The sequence below is a fragment of the Paramormyrops kingsleyae genome, chromosome 14, assembly GCF_048594095.1.
Source record: "Paramormyrops kingsleyae isolate MSU_618 chromosome 14, PKINGS_0.4, whole genome shotgun sequence".
Taxonomy (NCBI): Eukaryota; Metazoa; Chordata; class Actinopteri; order Osteoglossiformes; family Mormyridae; genus Paramormyrops; species Paramormyrops kingsleyae.
Genome location: NC_132810.1, coordinates 20,993,352 through 21,009,755, shown reverse-complemented (window position 1 = coordinate 21,009,755; position 16,404 = coordinate 20,993,352). Strand labels below are relative to the sequence as shown.

The window sequence follows — 16,404 nt, the reverse complement described above, 5'->3', positions numbered from 1 at the left end:
ACTTGTAGAAAAACAGAGGGCAAAGGCTGATAAAGAATCTGAAAAGAAGTCTGTAATACCTGAGAAGGAAGTGGAAAAAGCAAAGGAATTTGAACCAACCATAGAAAAAGTCAAACCTACTGCAAAATCAAAAGTGGAGAAACTAAAGAAAGAAGAACCTGTTACAGAACAGGTCAAACCTACAGAGGGACTCAAAGTGGAAAAACTGAAAATGGAAGGACCAGTTACAGAAAAAGTCAAACCAACAACAGAATTAAAAATGGAGAAACCAAAGAAAGAAGAACCAAAAAGAGAAAAAGTTGAACACACTGGAGAACCCAAAGCGGAGAAACCAAAAAAGGAAGAACTAATTACAGAAAAAGTCAAAACCACAGCAGAACCTAAACTGGAGAAACCAAAGAAAGAGGCAGTTTCCGCAAAAGCCAAACCTACGGGAGAATCCAAAGGAGAGAAACCCAAGAAGGAACTGGTTACAGAAAAAGTCAGATTCAAAGCAGAACCAAAATTGGAGAAACAGAAGATGAAAGAACCAGTTACAGAAAAAGTCAAACCCACAACAGAAACCAAACTTGATAGACCAAAGAAGGAAGAACCAGTAATAGAAAAAGTCAAACCCAAAGCTGAATCCAAACTGGAGAAACCAAAGAAAGAACAAATTTCCGAAGAAGCCAAACCTACAGCAGAACCTAAAGTGGAGAAATCAAAGAAGGAAGAACTGGTTAAAGAAAAAGTCAAGCCCACGGCAGAACCCAAAGTGCAGAAACAAAAGAAGGAAGAACCAGTCAGAGAAAAATTCAAATCCAAAGCTGAACCCAAACTGGAGAAACTAAAGAAGGAGGAATCGGTTACAGAAAAAATCAAACCAAGAACTGAAGTCAAAGTAGAGAAACCAAAGAAAGAAGAACTGGTTACTGAAAAAGCCAAACCCACTGCAGAACCCAAAGTGGAGAAACCAAAGAAGGAAGAACCTGTTAGAGAAAAAGCCAAACTTACAGCAGAACCTAAAATGGAGAAACCAAAGATTGAAGAACTGGTTACTGGAAAAGTCAAACTGACTGCAAAGCCCAAAGTGGAGAAACCTAAGAAGGAAGAACCTGTTACAGAAAAGGTTAAACCCACAGCAGAACCCAAAGTGAAGAAACCAAAGAAGGCAGAACTTGTGATAGAAAAAGTCATACTTACAGCAGAACCCAAAGTGGAGAAACCAAAGAAGGAAGAATCTGTTACAGAAAAAGTCAAACCTACAGCAGAACCTAAAGTGGTGAAACCAAAGAAGGCAGAACCTGATACAGAAAAAGCCAAACCTATAGCAGAACCCAAAGTGGAGAAACCAAAGAAGGAAGAACCAAAAAGAGAAAAAGTTAAACACACTGGAGAACCCAAAGCGGAGAAACCAAAAAAGGAAGAACCAATTACAGAAAAAGTCAAACCCACAGCAGAACCTAAACTGGAGAAACCAAAGAAAGAGGCAGTTTCCGAAAAAGCGAAACCTATGGGAGAATCCAAAGGAGAGAAACCAAAGAAGGAACTGGTTACAGAAAAAGTCAGATTCAAAGCTGAACTAGAATTGGAGAAACAGAAGAGGAAAGAACCAGTTACAGAAAAAGTTAAACCAACAGCAGAACCTAAAGTGGGGAAAGCAAAAAAGGCAGAACCTATTACAGAGAAAGTCAAACCTACAGCAGAATTCAAAGTGGAGAAACCAAAAAAAGAAGAACTGGTTACTGGAAAAGTCAAACCCACTGCAAAGCCCAAAGTGGAGAAACCGAAGAAGGAAGAACCTCTTACAGAAAAAGCCAAACCTACAGCAGAACCCAAAGAGGAGAGATTAAAGAAGGAAGAACCTGTTGCAGAAAAAGTCAAACCAACAGCAGAACCTAAAGTGGAGAAACCAAAGAAGGCAGAACCTGTTACAGAAAAAGCCAAACCTACAGCAGAACCTAAAGTGGAGAAACCAAAGAAAGACGAACTGGTTACTGGAAAAGTCAAACCCACTGCAGAACCCAAAGTGGAGAAACCGAAGAAGGCAGGACCTGGTACAGAGAAAGTCAAACCCACTGCAGAAGCCAAAGTGGAGAAACTGAAGAAGGAAGAACCTGTTGCAGAAAAAGTCAAACCTACAGCAGAACCTAAAGTGGAGAAACCAAAGAAAGAAGAACCGATTACTGGAAAAGTCAAACCCACTGCAGAACCCAAAGTGAGGAAACTGAAGAAGGCAGAACCTGTTACAGAAAAAGCCAAACCTATAGCCGAACTCAAAGTGGAGAAACCAAAGAAGGATGAACCTGTTGCAGAAAAAGTCAAACCAACAGCAGAAACTAAAGTGGAGAAACCAAAGAAGGCAGAACCTGTTGCAGAAAAAGTCAAACCTACAGCAGAAACTAAAGTGGAGAAACCAAAGAAGGCAGAACCTGTTGCAGAAAAAGTCAAACCTACAGCAGAACCTAAAGTGGAGAAACCAAAGAAAGAAGAACCGACTACTGGAAAAGTCAAACCCACTGCAGAACCCAAAGTGGAGAAACCGAAGAAGGAAGAACCTGTTACAGAAAAAGCAAAACCTATAGCAGAACCCAAAGTGGAGAAACCAAAGAAGGAAGAACCTGTTGCAGAAAAAGTCAAACCAACAGCAGAAACTAAAGTGGAGAAACCAAAGAAGGCAGAACCTGTTGCAGAAACAGTCAAACCTACAGCTGAACCTAAAGTGGAGAAACCAAAGAAAGACAAACTGGTTACTGGAAAAGTCAAACCCACTGCAGAACCCAAAGTGGAGAAACCGAAGAAGGCAGAACCTGGTACAGAGAAAGTCAAACCCACTGCAGAACCCAAAGTGGAGAAACTGAAAAAGGAAGAACCTGTTACAGACAAAGCCAAACCTATAACCGAATCCAAAGTGGAGAAACCAAAGAAGGAAGAACCTGTTGCAGAAAAAGTCAAACCAACAGCAGAACCCAAAGTGAAGAAACCAAAGAAGGCAGAACCTGTTGCTGAAAAAGTCAAACCTACAGCAGAAACTAAAGTGGAGAAACCAAAGAAGGCAGAACCTCTTGCAGAAAAAGCCAAACCTATAGCAGAACCCAAAGTGGAGAAAACAAAGAAGGCAGAACCTGGTACAGAGAAAGTCAAACCCACTGCCGAACCCAAAGTGGAGAAACTGAAGAAGGAAGAACCTGTTACAGAAAAAGTCAAACCAACAGCAGAAACTAAAGTGGAGAAACCAAAGAAGGCAGAACCTGTTGCAGAAAAAGTCAAACCTACAGCAGAACCTAAAGTGGAGAAACCAAAGAAAGAAAAACTGGTTGCTGTAAAAGTCAAACCCACTGCAGAACCCATGGTGGAGAAACCGAAGGAGGAAGAACCTGTTACAGAAAAAGCTAAACCTATAGCAGAACCCAAAGTGGAGAAACCAAAGAAGGAAGAACCTGTTGCAGAAAAAGTCAAACCAACAGTAGAAACTAAAGTGGAGAAACCAAAGAAGGCAGAACCTGTGGCAGAAACAGTCAAACCTACAGCAGAACCTAAAGTGGAGAAACCAAAGAAAGAAGAACTGGTTACTGGAAAAGTCAAACCCACTGCAGAACCCAAAGTGGAGAAACCAAAGAAGGAAGAACCTGTTACAGAAAAAGCAAAACCTACAGCAGAACCCAAAGTGGAGAAACCAAAGAAGGAAGAACCGGTTACAGAAAAAGTCAAACCTACAGCAGAACCTAAACTAGAGAAACCAAAGAAGGCAGAACCCAAAGTGGAGAAACCAAAGAAGGAAGAACCTGTTCCAGAAAAAGTCAAACCAACAGCAGAAACTAAAGTGGAGAAACCAAAGAAGGCAGAACCTGCTGCAGAAAAAGTCAAACCTACAGCAGAACCTAAAGTGGAGAAACCGAAGAAGGAAGAACCTGTTACAGAAAAAGCAAAACCTATAGCAGAACCCAAAGTGGAGAAACCAAAGAAGGCAGAACCTAAACTGGAGAAACCAAAAAAGGCAGAACCTGTTACAGAAAAAGCCAAACCTATAGCAGAACCCAAAGTTGAGAAAGTGAAGAAGGAAGAACCAATTATAGAAAAAGTCAAACCCACTGCAGAAGCCAAAGTAGAAAAACCAAAGAAGGAAGAACCAGTTGCAGAAAAAGTAAAACCCACTGCAGAACCCAAAGTGGAGAAAGCGAAGAAGGAAGAACCTGTTACAGAAAAAGCAAAACCTATAGCAGAACCCAAAGTGGAGAAACCAAAGAAGGAAGAACCTGTTGCAGAAAAAGTCAAACCAACAGCAGAAACTAAAGTGGAGAAACCAAAGAAGGAAGAACCGGTTACAGAAAAAGTCAAACCTACAGCAGAACCTAAACTGGAGAAACCAAAGAAGGCAGAACCCAAAGTGGAGAAACCAAAAAAGGAAGAACCTGTTGCAGAAAAAGTCAAACCAACAGCAGAACCTAAAGTGGAGAAACCGAAGAAGGAAGAACCTGTTACAGAAAAAGCAAAACCTATAGCAGAACCCAAAGTGGAGAAACCAAAGAAGGCAGAACCTAAACTGGAGAAACCAAAGAAGGCAGAACCTGTTACAGAAAAAGCCAAACCTATAGCAGAACCCAAAGTTGAGAAAGTGAAGAAGGAAGAACCAATTATAGAAAAAGTCAAACCTACTGCAGAAGCCAAAGTAGAAAAACCAAAGAAGGAAGAACCAGTTGCAGAAAAAGTAAAACGCAAAGCAGAACCCAAAGTGGAGAAACCAAAGAAGGAAGAACTGGTTACAGAAAAAGTCATACCCACAGCAGAACCGAAAGTGGACCACCCACAGAAGGATGAACCTGTTACAGAAAAAGTCAAGACTACAGCAAAACCCAAAGTGGAGAAACCAAAAAAGGAGGAAATGGTTGTAGAAAAAGCCAAACCCACAATAAAACTCAAATTGGAGAAACAGAAGAAGGAAGAACCAGTTATAGAAAAACCTAAACCCACTGCAGAGCCCAAAGTGGCGAAACTGAAGAAGGAAGAACCAGTTATAGAAAAACCTAAACCCACTGCAGAGCCCAAAGTGGCGAAACTGAAGAAGGAAGAACTAGCTATAGAAAAATCCAAACCCACAATTGAACCCAAAGTGGAAGAACCGAAGAAGGAAGAACTGGTCATAGAAAAAGTCAAGCCCACAGCAGAACCCAAAGTGGACAAACAAAAAAAGCCTGAATACCAAAGTAACATGATTTAAAAATGACACAAAAATACATATGTTTGCTTTGTTACACTAAGCAAACCCCTACAGTATGCTTACCAATTACTTGTGTTTTTTTATTTGTCTTGCAGCTAAGCTTGACAAAGTTTCAGAAAAACTTTCAAAAGAAAAGACCAAAGTCAAAAACGAAAAAGTCAAGGAAGAACCTGGAAAACCTGAGACAAAAACAGAGATAACAAGGAAGGATGAGGAACCAGCTGGAAAAGTCAAACCCAAAATGCAGAAACCAAGAATTATTGAAACCAAAGGTAAAAAGAGACAGCAGAATATACCATTTAGGATAAACAAAAAAAAGGAGACAAGATATGACCTTTTAACTATAACTTAATTATGGAACTCTATATAATCTAGTTCTACTTTTATATACAGTACCAGTCAAAATTGTACTGTATTATATCATGAGCAAGGATAGAGATGGAGTGCTGTGACAGATAACCTGCCCCCCACAGTCACCCAACCTAAACTATATAGAACTGGTTTGCGATGAGTTGGATCAAAGAGTAAGAGCAAAGTAGCCAACTTGTGCCCAAAACTTGCGAAAACTCCTTCACGACTGGAGTGCTGGAGAAGCTTTCCAGGTGGCTACATCTGGAAGCTGGTTTAAAGAATGCCAAGAGTCTGCAATGTTGTCATCAACAGAAAAGGGAACTATTTTGAATAGTATAAAATTTTGGAAAATTTTAAAACACTTCTCTTGGTTGTTGCAATATTTGATGTATTACTCCATTGCCTCGAGGCCTGTTACTAAAATATAGACAAATACATTAATTGCAGGTGTGTCTGGACTTTTGACTGATACTGTATGTACTTGAACTGTTGAATTGTGACTGCCCATTATTTTCTCATTTAGCCTCCTATCTAAGTCTGATAATGGCCTAAAGAGAACTGAGTGACCCTCCATGGTCGGCATCCTGCTTCAGGAGGGCCAGTAGTTGGGGAAACGCTAGTTTGGCACATCTAGTCCTAAACTTATTTAAAGTGAATTCTCCCATTTACTTTAATGAGGAAATGGTCCCCTTTCCAAATCTGCTGAATTTTCTTATATCCACTAGTTGTCTTTGCAGAGAAGCAGAAAATAAAGGCTGAGAAAGAAGCTGTAGGAGAGTCAGTGAAACTGGAGAAGAAAGCAAGGAAGGGAGAGGAGGCTGAAGCAAAAGCGGGGGTCGCCGCTGAAGCCAAAGTGCAGAAGCGCAAAGAGGCCGTGGCAAAAAGTGAGTATGGAAAAGAGGGATTTAAAAAGCTTTAAGAAACTGAAGGAAACGGTGCATTTAGGTCATCTTATGTTGCATTCTCAGACAGGAAGCAGCTAACGATGCAAAGGTATTCCGTATGATTACTGAATGTCACCTGAATGAAGTCGAGCGTGTTACGATCTCACTTTATCGCAGAAACAGACAGTACTACTGGAAAGTGAATTATATTCAGTAAGACCATTTTAACACAATGTCAAATTTAATGTGAGAATTACATCTTTAATACGTACATATTTAGTATTTTTCCTTAAAAGAACTTCTTAGAAAAGCACAATTGGCAAGGATTCAAATAGGGGCAATTTTCAGAGGTCCAGTAGTTTGATATTTATTTTTAAAATCAAAACAATTATTGGCATTATGCTTTATTGCACAACCCAGATCAGAATAAGGAGTTGGAAGAAGGATTGTTTTCACTGTGCCATTTGTAAAATTTGTAAATATTTATCTATGTATGTAGGTATGCGTGAATATAAGAGTAACACTCAAAAAAATGATTTTGTTTTGCTTGTGTGTCTATGTGCACCTGAACACCAGAAGCTCACGGTAAATCTGAGGAGAAGCCTAAACTGAGCGGTAAACACAACTGACGATGTGTGATCAGAATAAAGGAATGATTATTACTCATTAGCTCATACATTACAATTCCAATACATTATGCATTTTATTTAATGGTAGCTACAGTGTAGCTCCACGCCTATAAAAATAGCTTTCGAGAATACTTTTAATGGCTGGTGATGCATTTCAGTACATTGTCATATAACTTTATCTATGTTTCTTTTTATTCAGCTCCAGGGACTCCAAAAAAAGTGCACAAGAAGAGAGGTAACACTAAAAGCCTGTGGAACATTATTAAAATTATTAATAATACTTTACTTGACAAAGCACAAATAATATAGCATTATGCTATTACTATGTGTTATATGTTATATGTATTAAATAACCACAAAGTAGGTCTTAGTTGCATATTCTCATGGTAATTCATCTATAAATGAATCGTGGTGCAGGTTTTATCCCAAGCAGTTACTATATCTGTTACTATATCTATTAATTCAGTAAACCTTTGTGAACTACTGAAGAATCTACAGAAGGAACAAGTCATGAATAACACAAGTTAAATACCAATCATATTTGTTCATCATTAATGAATCAAGATGCCATTATATTTGTTGCTATATCTGATAATTATGCACACCTTGGTGAACTACTGAAGGAACAAGTAATGAATAACGCAAGAGAAATAAGGATCTCATGTTTGTTTATCATTAATGAATCGTGGTGAATGAATGAATGAATGTTACATTCATATAATGCTTTCCAAGACACCCAAAGCACTTTTCAGAACCAATGGGGAGCCACTTCAGCCCCCACCACTGTGTAGCCCCCACCTGGATGATGTGGCGGCAGCCATTCTACACCAGTACACTCACCACACAGTAGCTAAGGTGATGAAGGGGTAGGAGAGAATTCACCAATTCGATATAGGAGTTGATTGGGAGATTTGAATGGGCCATAGTGGGCAATTTAGCCAAGACATTGGGGAACCCCCCCCCCCCCCGCTCTTTCAAAAGATGACCCAAGACCCTTTATGACCTGAGAGAGTCAGGGACTCAGTTTCACGTCTCATCTGGAAGACGGCACTATTTTTAAAGCACGGTGTCCCTGTCACTGTGGCATCGGGACTCAGACTGACCACAGGATGGGCTAACCCTTTTAGCCACGCCAAAACCTCTTCCAGCAACAACCCAGCTTTCCTAGTTGGTCTCCCATCCAAGTACTGGCCCGCTTCAAACCTGTTTAACGACACATAGATTATCTAGTCAGAAACACAGGAAGTATCTTTTATCTTAAGAGGCAACAATATTTGTACATGATTTGTACTTCAATAGTAACTCAGTTACTACTATGTATTTGTGGCCCATCAAGTAAAGTGTTACCAAATTATTATTTTTTAAAGCTTTCTAATATATTAAAAGTAGTACTATTGTAGTTAAGGCTTTACATGATTTTTGCATTTCACTTTCACAAATTATCCCAGTTTACAATCCTAATTCCAGCAAAGAAATAGGTGTCTTTGTTATAATCCCCAATCCAGCGCTGTGAATTATACATTAACATTATGATTCGCTAATGATCTGGAGTATTGAAAGGAAAGTACTGGAATTAATGCCTTGCTCTATGTGATAGGCCCTACGTGTGATCCTCTGCCACGCTACTGTCCGGGACCCCCGCGTTGGTATGGTAAGGTTCAGCTAGAAATCTCTTGTTCAGTATTTGAGGTAATATGAGGGGATAATTCGATGAGTTTTGATTTTGTGCTATTCTCAGGTTTTATGTTTTTCGGTAAACTGAGCTAACCACTATACTGTACTAAATGCTACGTAATTATATTCCAGACCATCCAATCATCACAAACAGATCCGCAGTACAGACTTCCAAAAAAGGTGTGTGACTTTTGTAACTGACCTGCTTAATCATTCACATGCATTTTATCTCTGCAGTAGACAAATGTTTTGGTCAGGTTATGTATGTCAGTCTTGAGGATTGAACCGATGAACATCTTCATATTTTGTAATGTAATGGCAGAAATTTTGAAAACTGGAAAATATTTTATGTTTTAGAGTCAAATGTTACGCTGGCAGCCAAACAGCCAACTACTCCAAAACGAGGTACTCAAATTCATACTTTTAAATTTTTTTTATTTAAATTAATTTCTCACAGTTGTTATTATTTTTTTATTGAATCATTAAGATTATTGGCCACCATAGTCCTGGACATAGATTTGCTGTTTTCTTTGAATAATTTGATTGATTGATTGATTGATTGATTGACTGAAGGATTCAATTCATATTGTGGTTTTCAGAAGCTGAAGTTCCTAAAAAGAAGACTGTGGAGGTCAAACCAAAAAAAGGTATGAACATATTAAACAGCAAAATGGGGTAAAGGAACGGTAATTGACATACATATCTGACAGTAATTTTGCAAATATCTTGTGGGCGGATGGCAGCATAGTGGTGCAGTGATTAGCACTGGTGCCTCACACCTACAGGACCAGGTCTCAGGTCTCTAACTTGGCTCCGGGGGGGGGCTTGCATGTTCTCCCCATGTCATCGTGGAGTATCAGAAATGCTCATGTGATTTGGAGTTGCCAAATTCACACCCTCGGGGTGGGACATGCCTTGCCGAGTGCCCATAGGCTCTGGACTCCTGTGACCCGGAATGAAAGATGGATGGATGTGGGGGGGTAGCAGTGGCTCAGTGGTCACATCCTCACACCTCCAGGACTGGGGATTCAAGTTCCATCTGTGGAATTTGCATGTTCTTTCAGTGTCATTTGGGTTTCCTCCTCAAAGACACAACCATTAGGACAACTGGCGTCACTAAAATGCCCGTAGTGCATGGTTGTGTGTTTGCCCTGTGGTGGACTGGCTTTCCATCCAGTATGTGACCCAACCCAATGACCATGTTGATGCTGGAGCTCCTGAAGACCCAGGTCAGGCTAATACAAAAATGTATGTAATATTTGGTAGTCATGAGACATTAATCAGCAAGCAATAAGATACTCCTGTTGTTCTGTGGATAACCAAACTTCTGAGTGTTTGTCATGTTTCAGAGCCAGTACATACTAAAGACAAGATCAAACAGGTTTCTAAAAAGAAAGGTATGGATTATTTTATGGGTTTTTTTTAGGTCATCAGCAATTTGCCATATTCTATTATTTTTTTTTAATGAAGGCATTTTAAATTACTTATTATTGTAGTAATGTAGTACATGGTGGTACAGTAAATATGAAAATGCTTTTCTTCAGAGCCTGTCGTCCCAACAAAGAAGGCCAGAAAAGATCAGTTGGAGAAAGGTAGAAGTGCTGCTTTAATATAACTTCTACGTTTCTTTTGTTTTTGTTCACTCTCATAAATAACGGTAACTCAATGTCCCTGGTATCTTGGTATATTTAACAATAGTGTTGAATTTAAGTGATGTCGATGTTTCATTCTTGTTCCAGAGAGTAAGGTTCCCAAGGTGAAACTGACTTCACCTCCCCAAAAAGGTACTTAATGTTTCATTAATGATTTAAGAAATCTTAAAGTCAATTTTTTTGTTGAATATATTTTTAAAATTCTGAAAAATATTCCCTTGTATCTGAGACATATGAGAGTCTAGATAATGATGTGAATACATCAAGATTTCCATTTAAAAACAGTTAAATGTTGGCTCCTATATTATTAATGTGTTTTTTGAGGGAGGTTAGTATATTAATTCTCTTCATAGTTTGTAAATCAGTAATTTCAGTGTTTTCTAAACAAAAAAGTTGTGCATTACATTTCAGCAAGTAATTTCTTTTGTACTTTGGCCTTTAAGTCCCTGAATTATACTCATTTTGCATAAGCACTATAGGCATGAATTGGTCAATATATAGTTACATTGAAAGAAATATTCTTTTTAAAATGTTTCAGAACCTAAAGACCTTAAAGTGAAGGCCAAACCAGCTCGTGCAAAGAAAGGTATTGATTGAGCCAAATAAAGTGATAAAAAATGTTATGTTTCTTTAAAATTATACAACAAAATGATGACATCAGACTTCTCGTTAGCTTTTTTTTAAGGCCCATATTCCACATATGAACCACTTCTACACATTCTGTCAGTTGTTTTTTTACAAATCTTTAAAAATGTGTTGAACATTGCAGCAGCTTCAATGGTTTCATTCATTCCGCTTTTGTGACTTCGTGGTTCACAGATAAGCCTGTTGAGAAGAAACATATCAAGATGGAGAAAGTGGAAGGTAAGTTCCCTCTAGATCAGGGTTCTTCAAATCTGGACCTCGATTCCAAATCCAGGCCGTGTTTTCAGTTCTCCCAGGTAGTTGTTTAATAATTACTGATTCTGATTGGTCAGAGGCTTCACACCTGACTGACAGGTAAAGGAAGGCTGGAAAACCAGCAGTGCTCGGACCTTGAGGACCATGATTTGAATAATAGGGCTCTAGATAATGAGGCTTCAGTCAATATCAAGCTGTGTGAATGTGTAAAACTGCAGTGGTAGACCAGCCATTTGGGTTGGATGACGTTATTTGTTGAGCAACAAACAAAACTAATTTATTGAATTTCATACTAATTGTGGGGCCCGTCAAGCCTAATCTGGCACTGTGGCAAAACATAATATTTTTAATATGAACATAGGCAGGTATATAAATATACTGTATGTAAATATGTAAAAATATGTCACCTGACATTAACAAGATGTGCGGCTTGAGCTGACATCTCTGCTCAATCCCTGTTTTTGCAGAAGAGCCGGAACCCGTTGCAGATGACATGGCAGCAAGTTGTAAGTTCAGTCTCATCCAAGACTCGAGAGAGATGAGATAAAACAAATAACTTAGACTCATGTCATTTAATTTGTTCTTTTTGAACTAATCTTTTAAGTGATCAAAATGATCCAGTTCACTACACTGGTTTATTCAGTTTGGTCAGTTCATTCATATAGTTCATCTTCCCCATTCTATTCAGTTTGTTTAATAATTGAGTCACCATTTGGTTCGTAGAACAGCCCCTTTAGCCACCCACCAGTATAATGATGGACACATTTCTGAAAGAGTCGGTATGCCTATATCAATGAAAATCAAACCCCCACCCCCCCCCCCCCAGAAAGATATTCAAGGGGAATTGTCGCAAGTGAATGAAACAGTGAACAAATGAGAATAAATTCACTGCAAAGAATTACAATCTCAATCTCTAAAAGAAAGGCATAGATGTACTTATGTATGTGTGTTCATATATATAAACTTTTAACTTTAATTTGAAACTCTACAGGGGATATCCACTTCTTCCAGTGTGTCTTTGTGGATGAAGAGAACGGCCAATACCCACTGTTCCCCTTCATGCCTTGGCAGAACATACAATTCAGACTGCCTCTTTCAAACTACTGAGAAAGCCTGGGCCCAGCACAGCAGGGCAGCTTTACCTGACAGCACCTGTGCTGATCACCTTTCCTGCCGCGGCAACTGCTATGGTTCAGCTGGGGCTCTGGCACTTCTCAAAAGGTCCTTAACAGTAACCGCAGACCGGCTGGAATGGAGAGAACGGCATTTATTTGACCTGTTACGGTGCAATTTTCCTTTGTTGCTGTACAGGTACAGCAGCGTAAACCCAAATCCTTTCCAGGAAACTTTACCTGTTGCAGATTTTGGTGGAAATAATTCCCAGAATCCTCAGTGCATAACCATGAATTCAAAATGTTCCATGCTGAATAATTGTTTACATTTCTAATGGTCGACAGTTTAACAGTGCTGAATACATGTAAAATTAGTAGATACTAGGGAACGATTAAATATCCTTCTCTATTTAGCAGGTTACATGCAGAGTACTTTTGAATCTATTTACATAAACTTTCTAAAGTGCTGTCACAAGATGTAAAAAAGCATATTTTAAAAGTTTACATTTTATTCAGTGACTAAGAAAGCTGTCTTATGTAAGCCTTAGAAATGTATTGACGTGGCCTTATGAAGCCAACGCTATATACTGTATACTGACTTATCTTTTAATGATTTTGACTTGATCGTAACACAGGGCACACAAGTTTGTAAATAGTCCTTCTGCACTATCCTTGAGTGGGAGGGGTCTGGAGTGCTCATTTCCTACAGTACATTCGCATGTGTCACTATTCAGCGAATGAGGACGTCCAGTGGATGGTACAGTGTCTCGTGATTGGACCTGCCAAGATACTGTGTATCGTCTTCAAGTTTGCGCTGTGCCGGCCGCACTGTTATGTAACGGTAATCGTGGGAGGCTGGTTCAGTATTCATTTACACTGATATGACCAACTGGCATATTTTGACCATCACTAGAGTTACTTGTAATGTCTTACTTGTAATGTCAGAAAGGTGGTATGTAATATACATTATTTATGCTTATTATTGTTTATAAAGAATTCAGGGAACTTCTAGAATCTTAAGAAATGTGGTATGTTTTAAGTTAATGTCATTTTCCGTTGGGCTCATTATTTGAGTCAATGGTGGCATCTTGGTGCTGGAAGTACTCTCTCTCTTCCTGAATGAGTGAAAACTTTTACATTGGTCTCGTGTATTTGTGACCACACAATTTCAAAAAGTAAATGAACTATGCAATAAATTATATATACTTTATATAAGTTTAACTATATAATATAATAAAATAATAATACAGCATATTATAATATGACATATATTATAATATAATACATAATATATATTATATTATTATATGCATTATATATTATATCATTATATATATATATATATATATAATATTATTATTATTATATAAACATTTTATATAAATTGTTAGATATATAATACTAGCAGTGAATATGTTATATTTGTATCTGGGCAGCAATGGGGCATTTTTTCTGAGATTTACTCAGTACTTTACCTAACAGGGTTGCAGGTCAATTCCATAAAGAACCATGGATGTTTATTCTTTAAATATCCTTCTGTATATAAAGTTGAAGTGTAACTTGCTGTGCTATATACAATGAGTCACACCAGGGGCAAAGAGTGATAAGCTGTATATCGACTTAAAATGCCGATCAAAGTGCGCTGAGAGTGTGTCACGCACTTTGACACTTTTTGTAGGCCTGTATGATTCACGTGACTATTGGTATCCCAGCAGAGCATTTCACCTGTCATATTTGACAGCAAGGAAAACACAAATCTGTTTATTGGTCTATAATCCTGGGCCCATGTTATCATGTCTAATGTCCAGAAGCAATTATAGCATTGTGTAGCTCATTTTGTTTTCCAAATAAGCTGTAAAGCGTTAAAAGAAAAATGCTTTTCTTTCCCCAAATGTAACATTGAGAAGCATTTCATGTTCTATTCTTTACGACATGAACAATGGTGTCCACCTATGACACTTTTTTTAAAATACCGTGTTTCAATTTTGCATATATAGAATATTTTCAATAGAAATAGTTGTTTTGAGTCAAACATTTAAATTGGCTGTGCGTATGGATTTTTTTCTGCTTGTTCATAGCTCACAAATAACTCTTTCTTTCTGACAATCCTTTCCAGCATTTCAGTAAAGGTGTGTAGATACTCTTTATGAAGTAACCTCATTTTCAAAGGTTTTAAAACCGCATTTCAATATTGATGTCACAGTTATAAGGCAGGATATTAATTAATAAACAGCATGACATTATTGTTTACGCAAAATGAAAATTTTTAAAGTAAACATACTTTACTCCAACCTCCCATGTAGTAATATAAGTTGAATCCTACTGAAAAAAAGCTGAATGAAAGGTGCACTGATAAGTATATATTAATTAGTTAAGTGTTTCCCAACCCGGTCCTCACGACCCACAGATAGCCCACGTTTTTGCTCCCTCCCAGACTGTCCACATTTTTGCTCCAGAAGCTGCAAGGGAGCCAAAGCATGGACTGTCTGTGGGTCCCCAAGGACCAGATTTGGAAACATGTGTTAGTTGATTGATTGTATAAGTGTTCAGAGTCGAACTCTCCAAAAGCATGTAGCCTGATCCGCTGCCAGCTCTGTGGATGACATTTAATGTCTTAAAAGCAGCACTGCTTGTTTTAGTCAAGCTAATAAATAAACTGTTCATGTTCGCAACTTTGACATCTGGATTTCTTCTTTCAAATGAACCTCACATTTCACCTGGATGTTGTGTGTAAATAACAAGAAGATTCCATTTATGTCATTGAAGTAGAACAATAACAATCTTCTCATTTTATCCTGTAAGTTTATAATTTCCAATGTTCATTACCACGGTTTCTAAAAATGATGAAGAGTGTAGTTTTAATGCCGTTTACTAAGAAATAATATGTGGCACATGAAATATGTTAATGTAACATTTCCCTGCTTTTTTCTAAAGTATTTTACGGTTTGAGCATGTCACCCATTAAAAATGTGAACAAACACTTTTGCCTTTTACGGACAAAAAACAACACAACCATACAAGAAAACCTTTGTGTCCCCACACAGCATAGGATCATAAAGTCAGAAGGCAGAAAGTCAGCATTTTGTTACATCGACACAACACTTTAATTACTGTGGCTGCAGTTTTTTTCATTAATGCTTGGACTCTGGCTCATTGGCAGTTAGAACTGCCCATTGTACATTGTACACTCCTCCCTCAAAGATTGCCCTATCACAGTTCGCCTTTATGTAACGGAAATACTCCACCCCTTATTTGGGGTTCCCATGGAAGTCACTGGGTTACAGTCTTTCTGACACCCAAGTCGTCTTCTTTTCAAAGAGGACAATAAGGGTAATTTCTTGTGGAGACTAAAGAATGTCTGTCACAGCACTGTCATGCTCACACTCAGAGCCAATTGGCTGCAGACTAACATGTTTCATTCAGTCCATGGTGGGGAGAACAAATCAGCTTAGAGCTAAATCGAACCCAAGGCCCGGTCATCCTCTCAAAGGGTAATAAAAACGAGCATTCAGGCTGGCTGAAAACTACCACTGGGGAGCGAGGGGGAAACCTATTCTTCTTTCACAATTCCATCCCCTGTTCTTTTATTTTTTTTTTAAATGTGCACAACTACATCCTTGTGTGGCAGTGAATGAAGTATATACACTCAGTGCCCAGTTTATTATCTACATCTGCTTGTGAAGGCAATGAACCTGCAGGGATAAGAGACTCCGTTACTGTTCAACTAAGACGCCTGATGTAATGGATTTTCAACATGGCGTGACTGAAGGAGCCAGACCTGGTGCTTCCAGAATTTCAGGAACCGCCACCTTCCCACACTATGCTGTCTACAGTTTGCAGTGGACAGTGAAATGAACAACAACGGGAAGAAAAAAAATCCTATAAACCGCAGTGCTGTTGTCCGAAAACACCTTGTTAATGTGTGAGGTCAGTGGAAAATGGCCAGACCTCTGAAACATAAGAAATATAACAAAATATAACAGCTCAGAACCTTTGTGGTGTGCA

The 16,404-nt window shown here is 38.6% G+C and overlaps 1 protein-coding gene across 6 annotated transcripts in view; it reads left to right on the top strand.

The window, feature by feature from the left end:
- LOC111857862 (uncharacterized) overlaps positions 1–15,071 on the top strand; it is a 28,389-nt gene extending 13,318 nt beyond the window's left edge. For 3 of the 6 annotated variants that reach the window (XM_072698805.1, XM_072698804.1, XM_072698803.1), the window contains exons 14-29: positions 9–5,183; positions 5,293–5,469; positions 6,274–6,432; positions 7,009–7,047; positions 7,261–7,296; positions 8,659–8,712; positions 8,868–8,915; positions 9,093–9,140; positions 9,335–9,382; positions 10,085–10,132; positions 10,280–10,327; positions 10,475–10,519; positions 10,926–10,973; positions 11,207–11,251; positions 11,755–11,793; positions 12,279–15,071. In XM_072698805.1, the coding sequence (XP_072554906.1) occupies positions 9–5,183; positions 5,293–5,469; positions 6,274–6,432; positions 7,009–7,047; positions 7,261–7,296; positions 8,659–8,712; positions 8,868–8,915; positions 9,093–9,140; positions 9,335–9,382; positions 10,085–10,132; positions 10,280–10,327; positions 10,475–10,519; positions 10,926–10,973; positions 11,207–11,251; positions 11,755–11,793; positions 12,279–12,394 (6,173 nt within the window). In that variant the 3' untranslated portion in view covers positions 12,395–15,071. Of the gene's footprint in view, positions 1–8; positions 5,184–5,292; positions 5,470–6,273; positions 6,433–7,008; positions 7,048–7,260; positions 7,297–8,658; positions 8,713–8,867; positions 8,916–9,092; positions 9,141–9,334; positions 9,383–10,082; positions 10,133–10,279; positions 10,328–10,474; positions 10,520–10,925; positions 10,974–11,206; positions 11,252–11,754; positions 11,794–12,278 lie in introns of those variants that run through there. The other 3 variants (XM_072698806.1, XM_072698807.1, XR_011982415.1) reach the window with 3 other exon arrangements.
- The last annotated feature ends 1,333 nt before the right edge of the window (positions 15,072–16,404 follow it).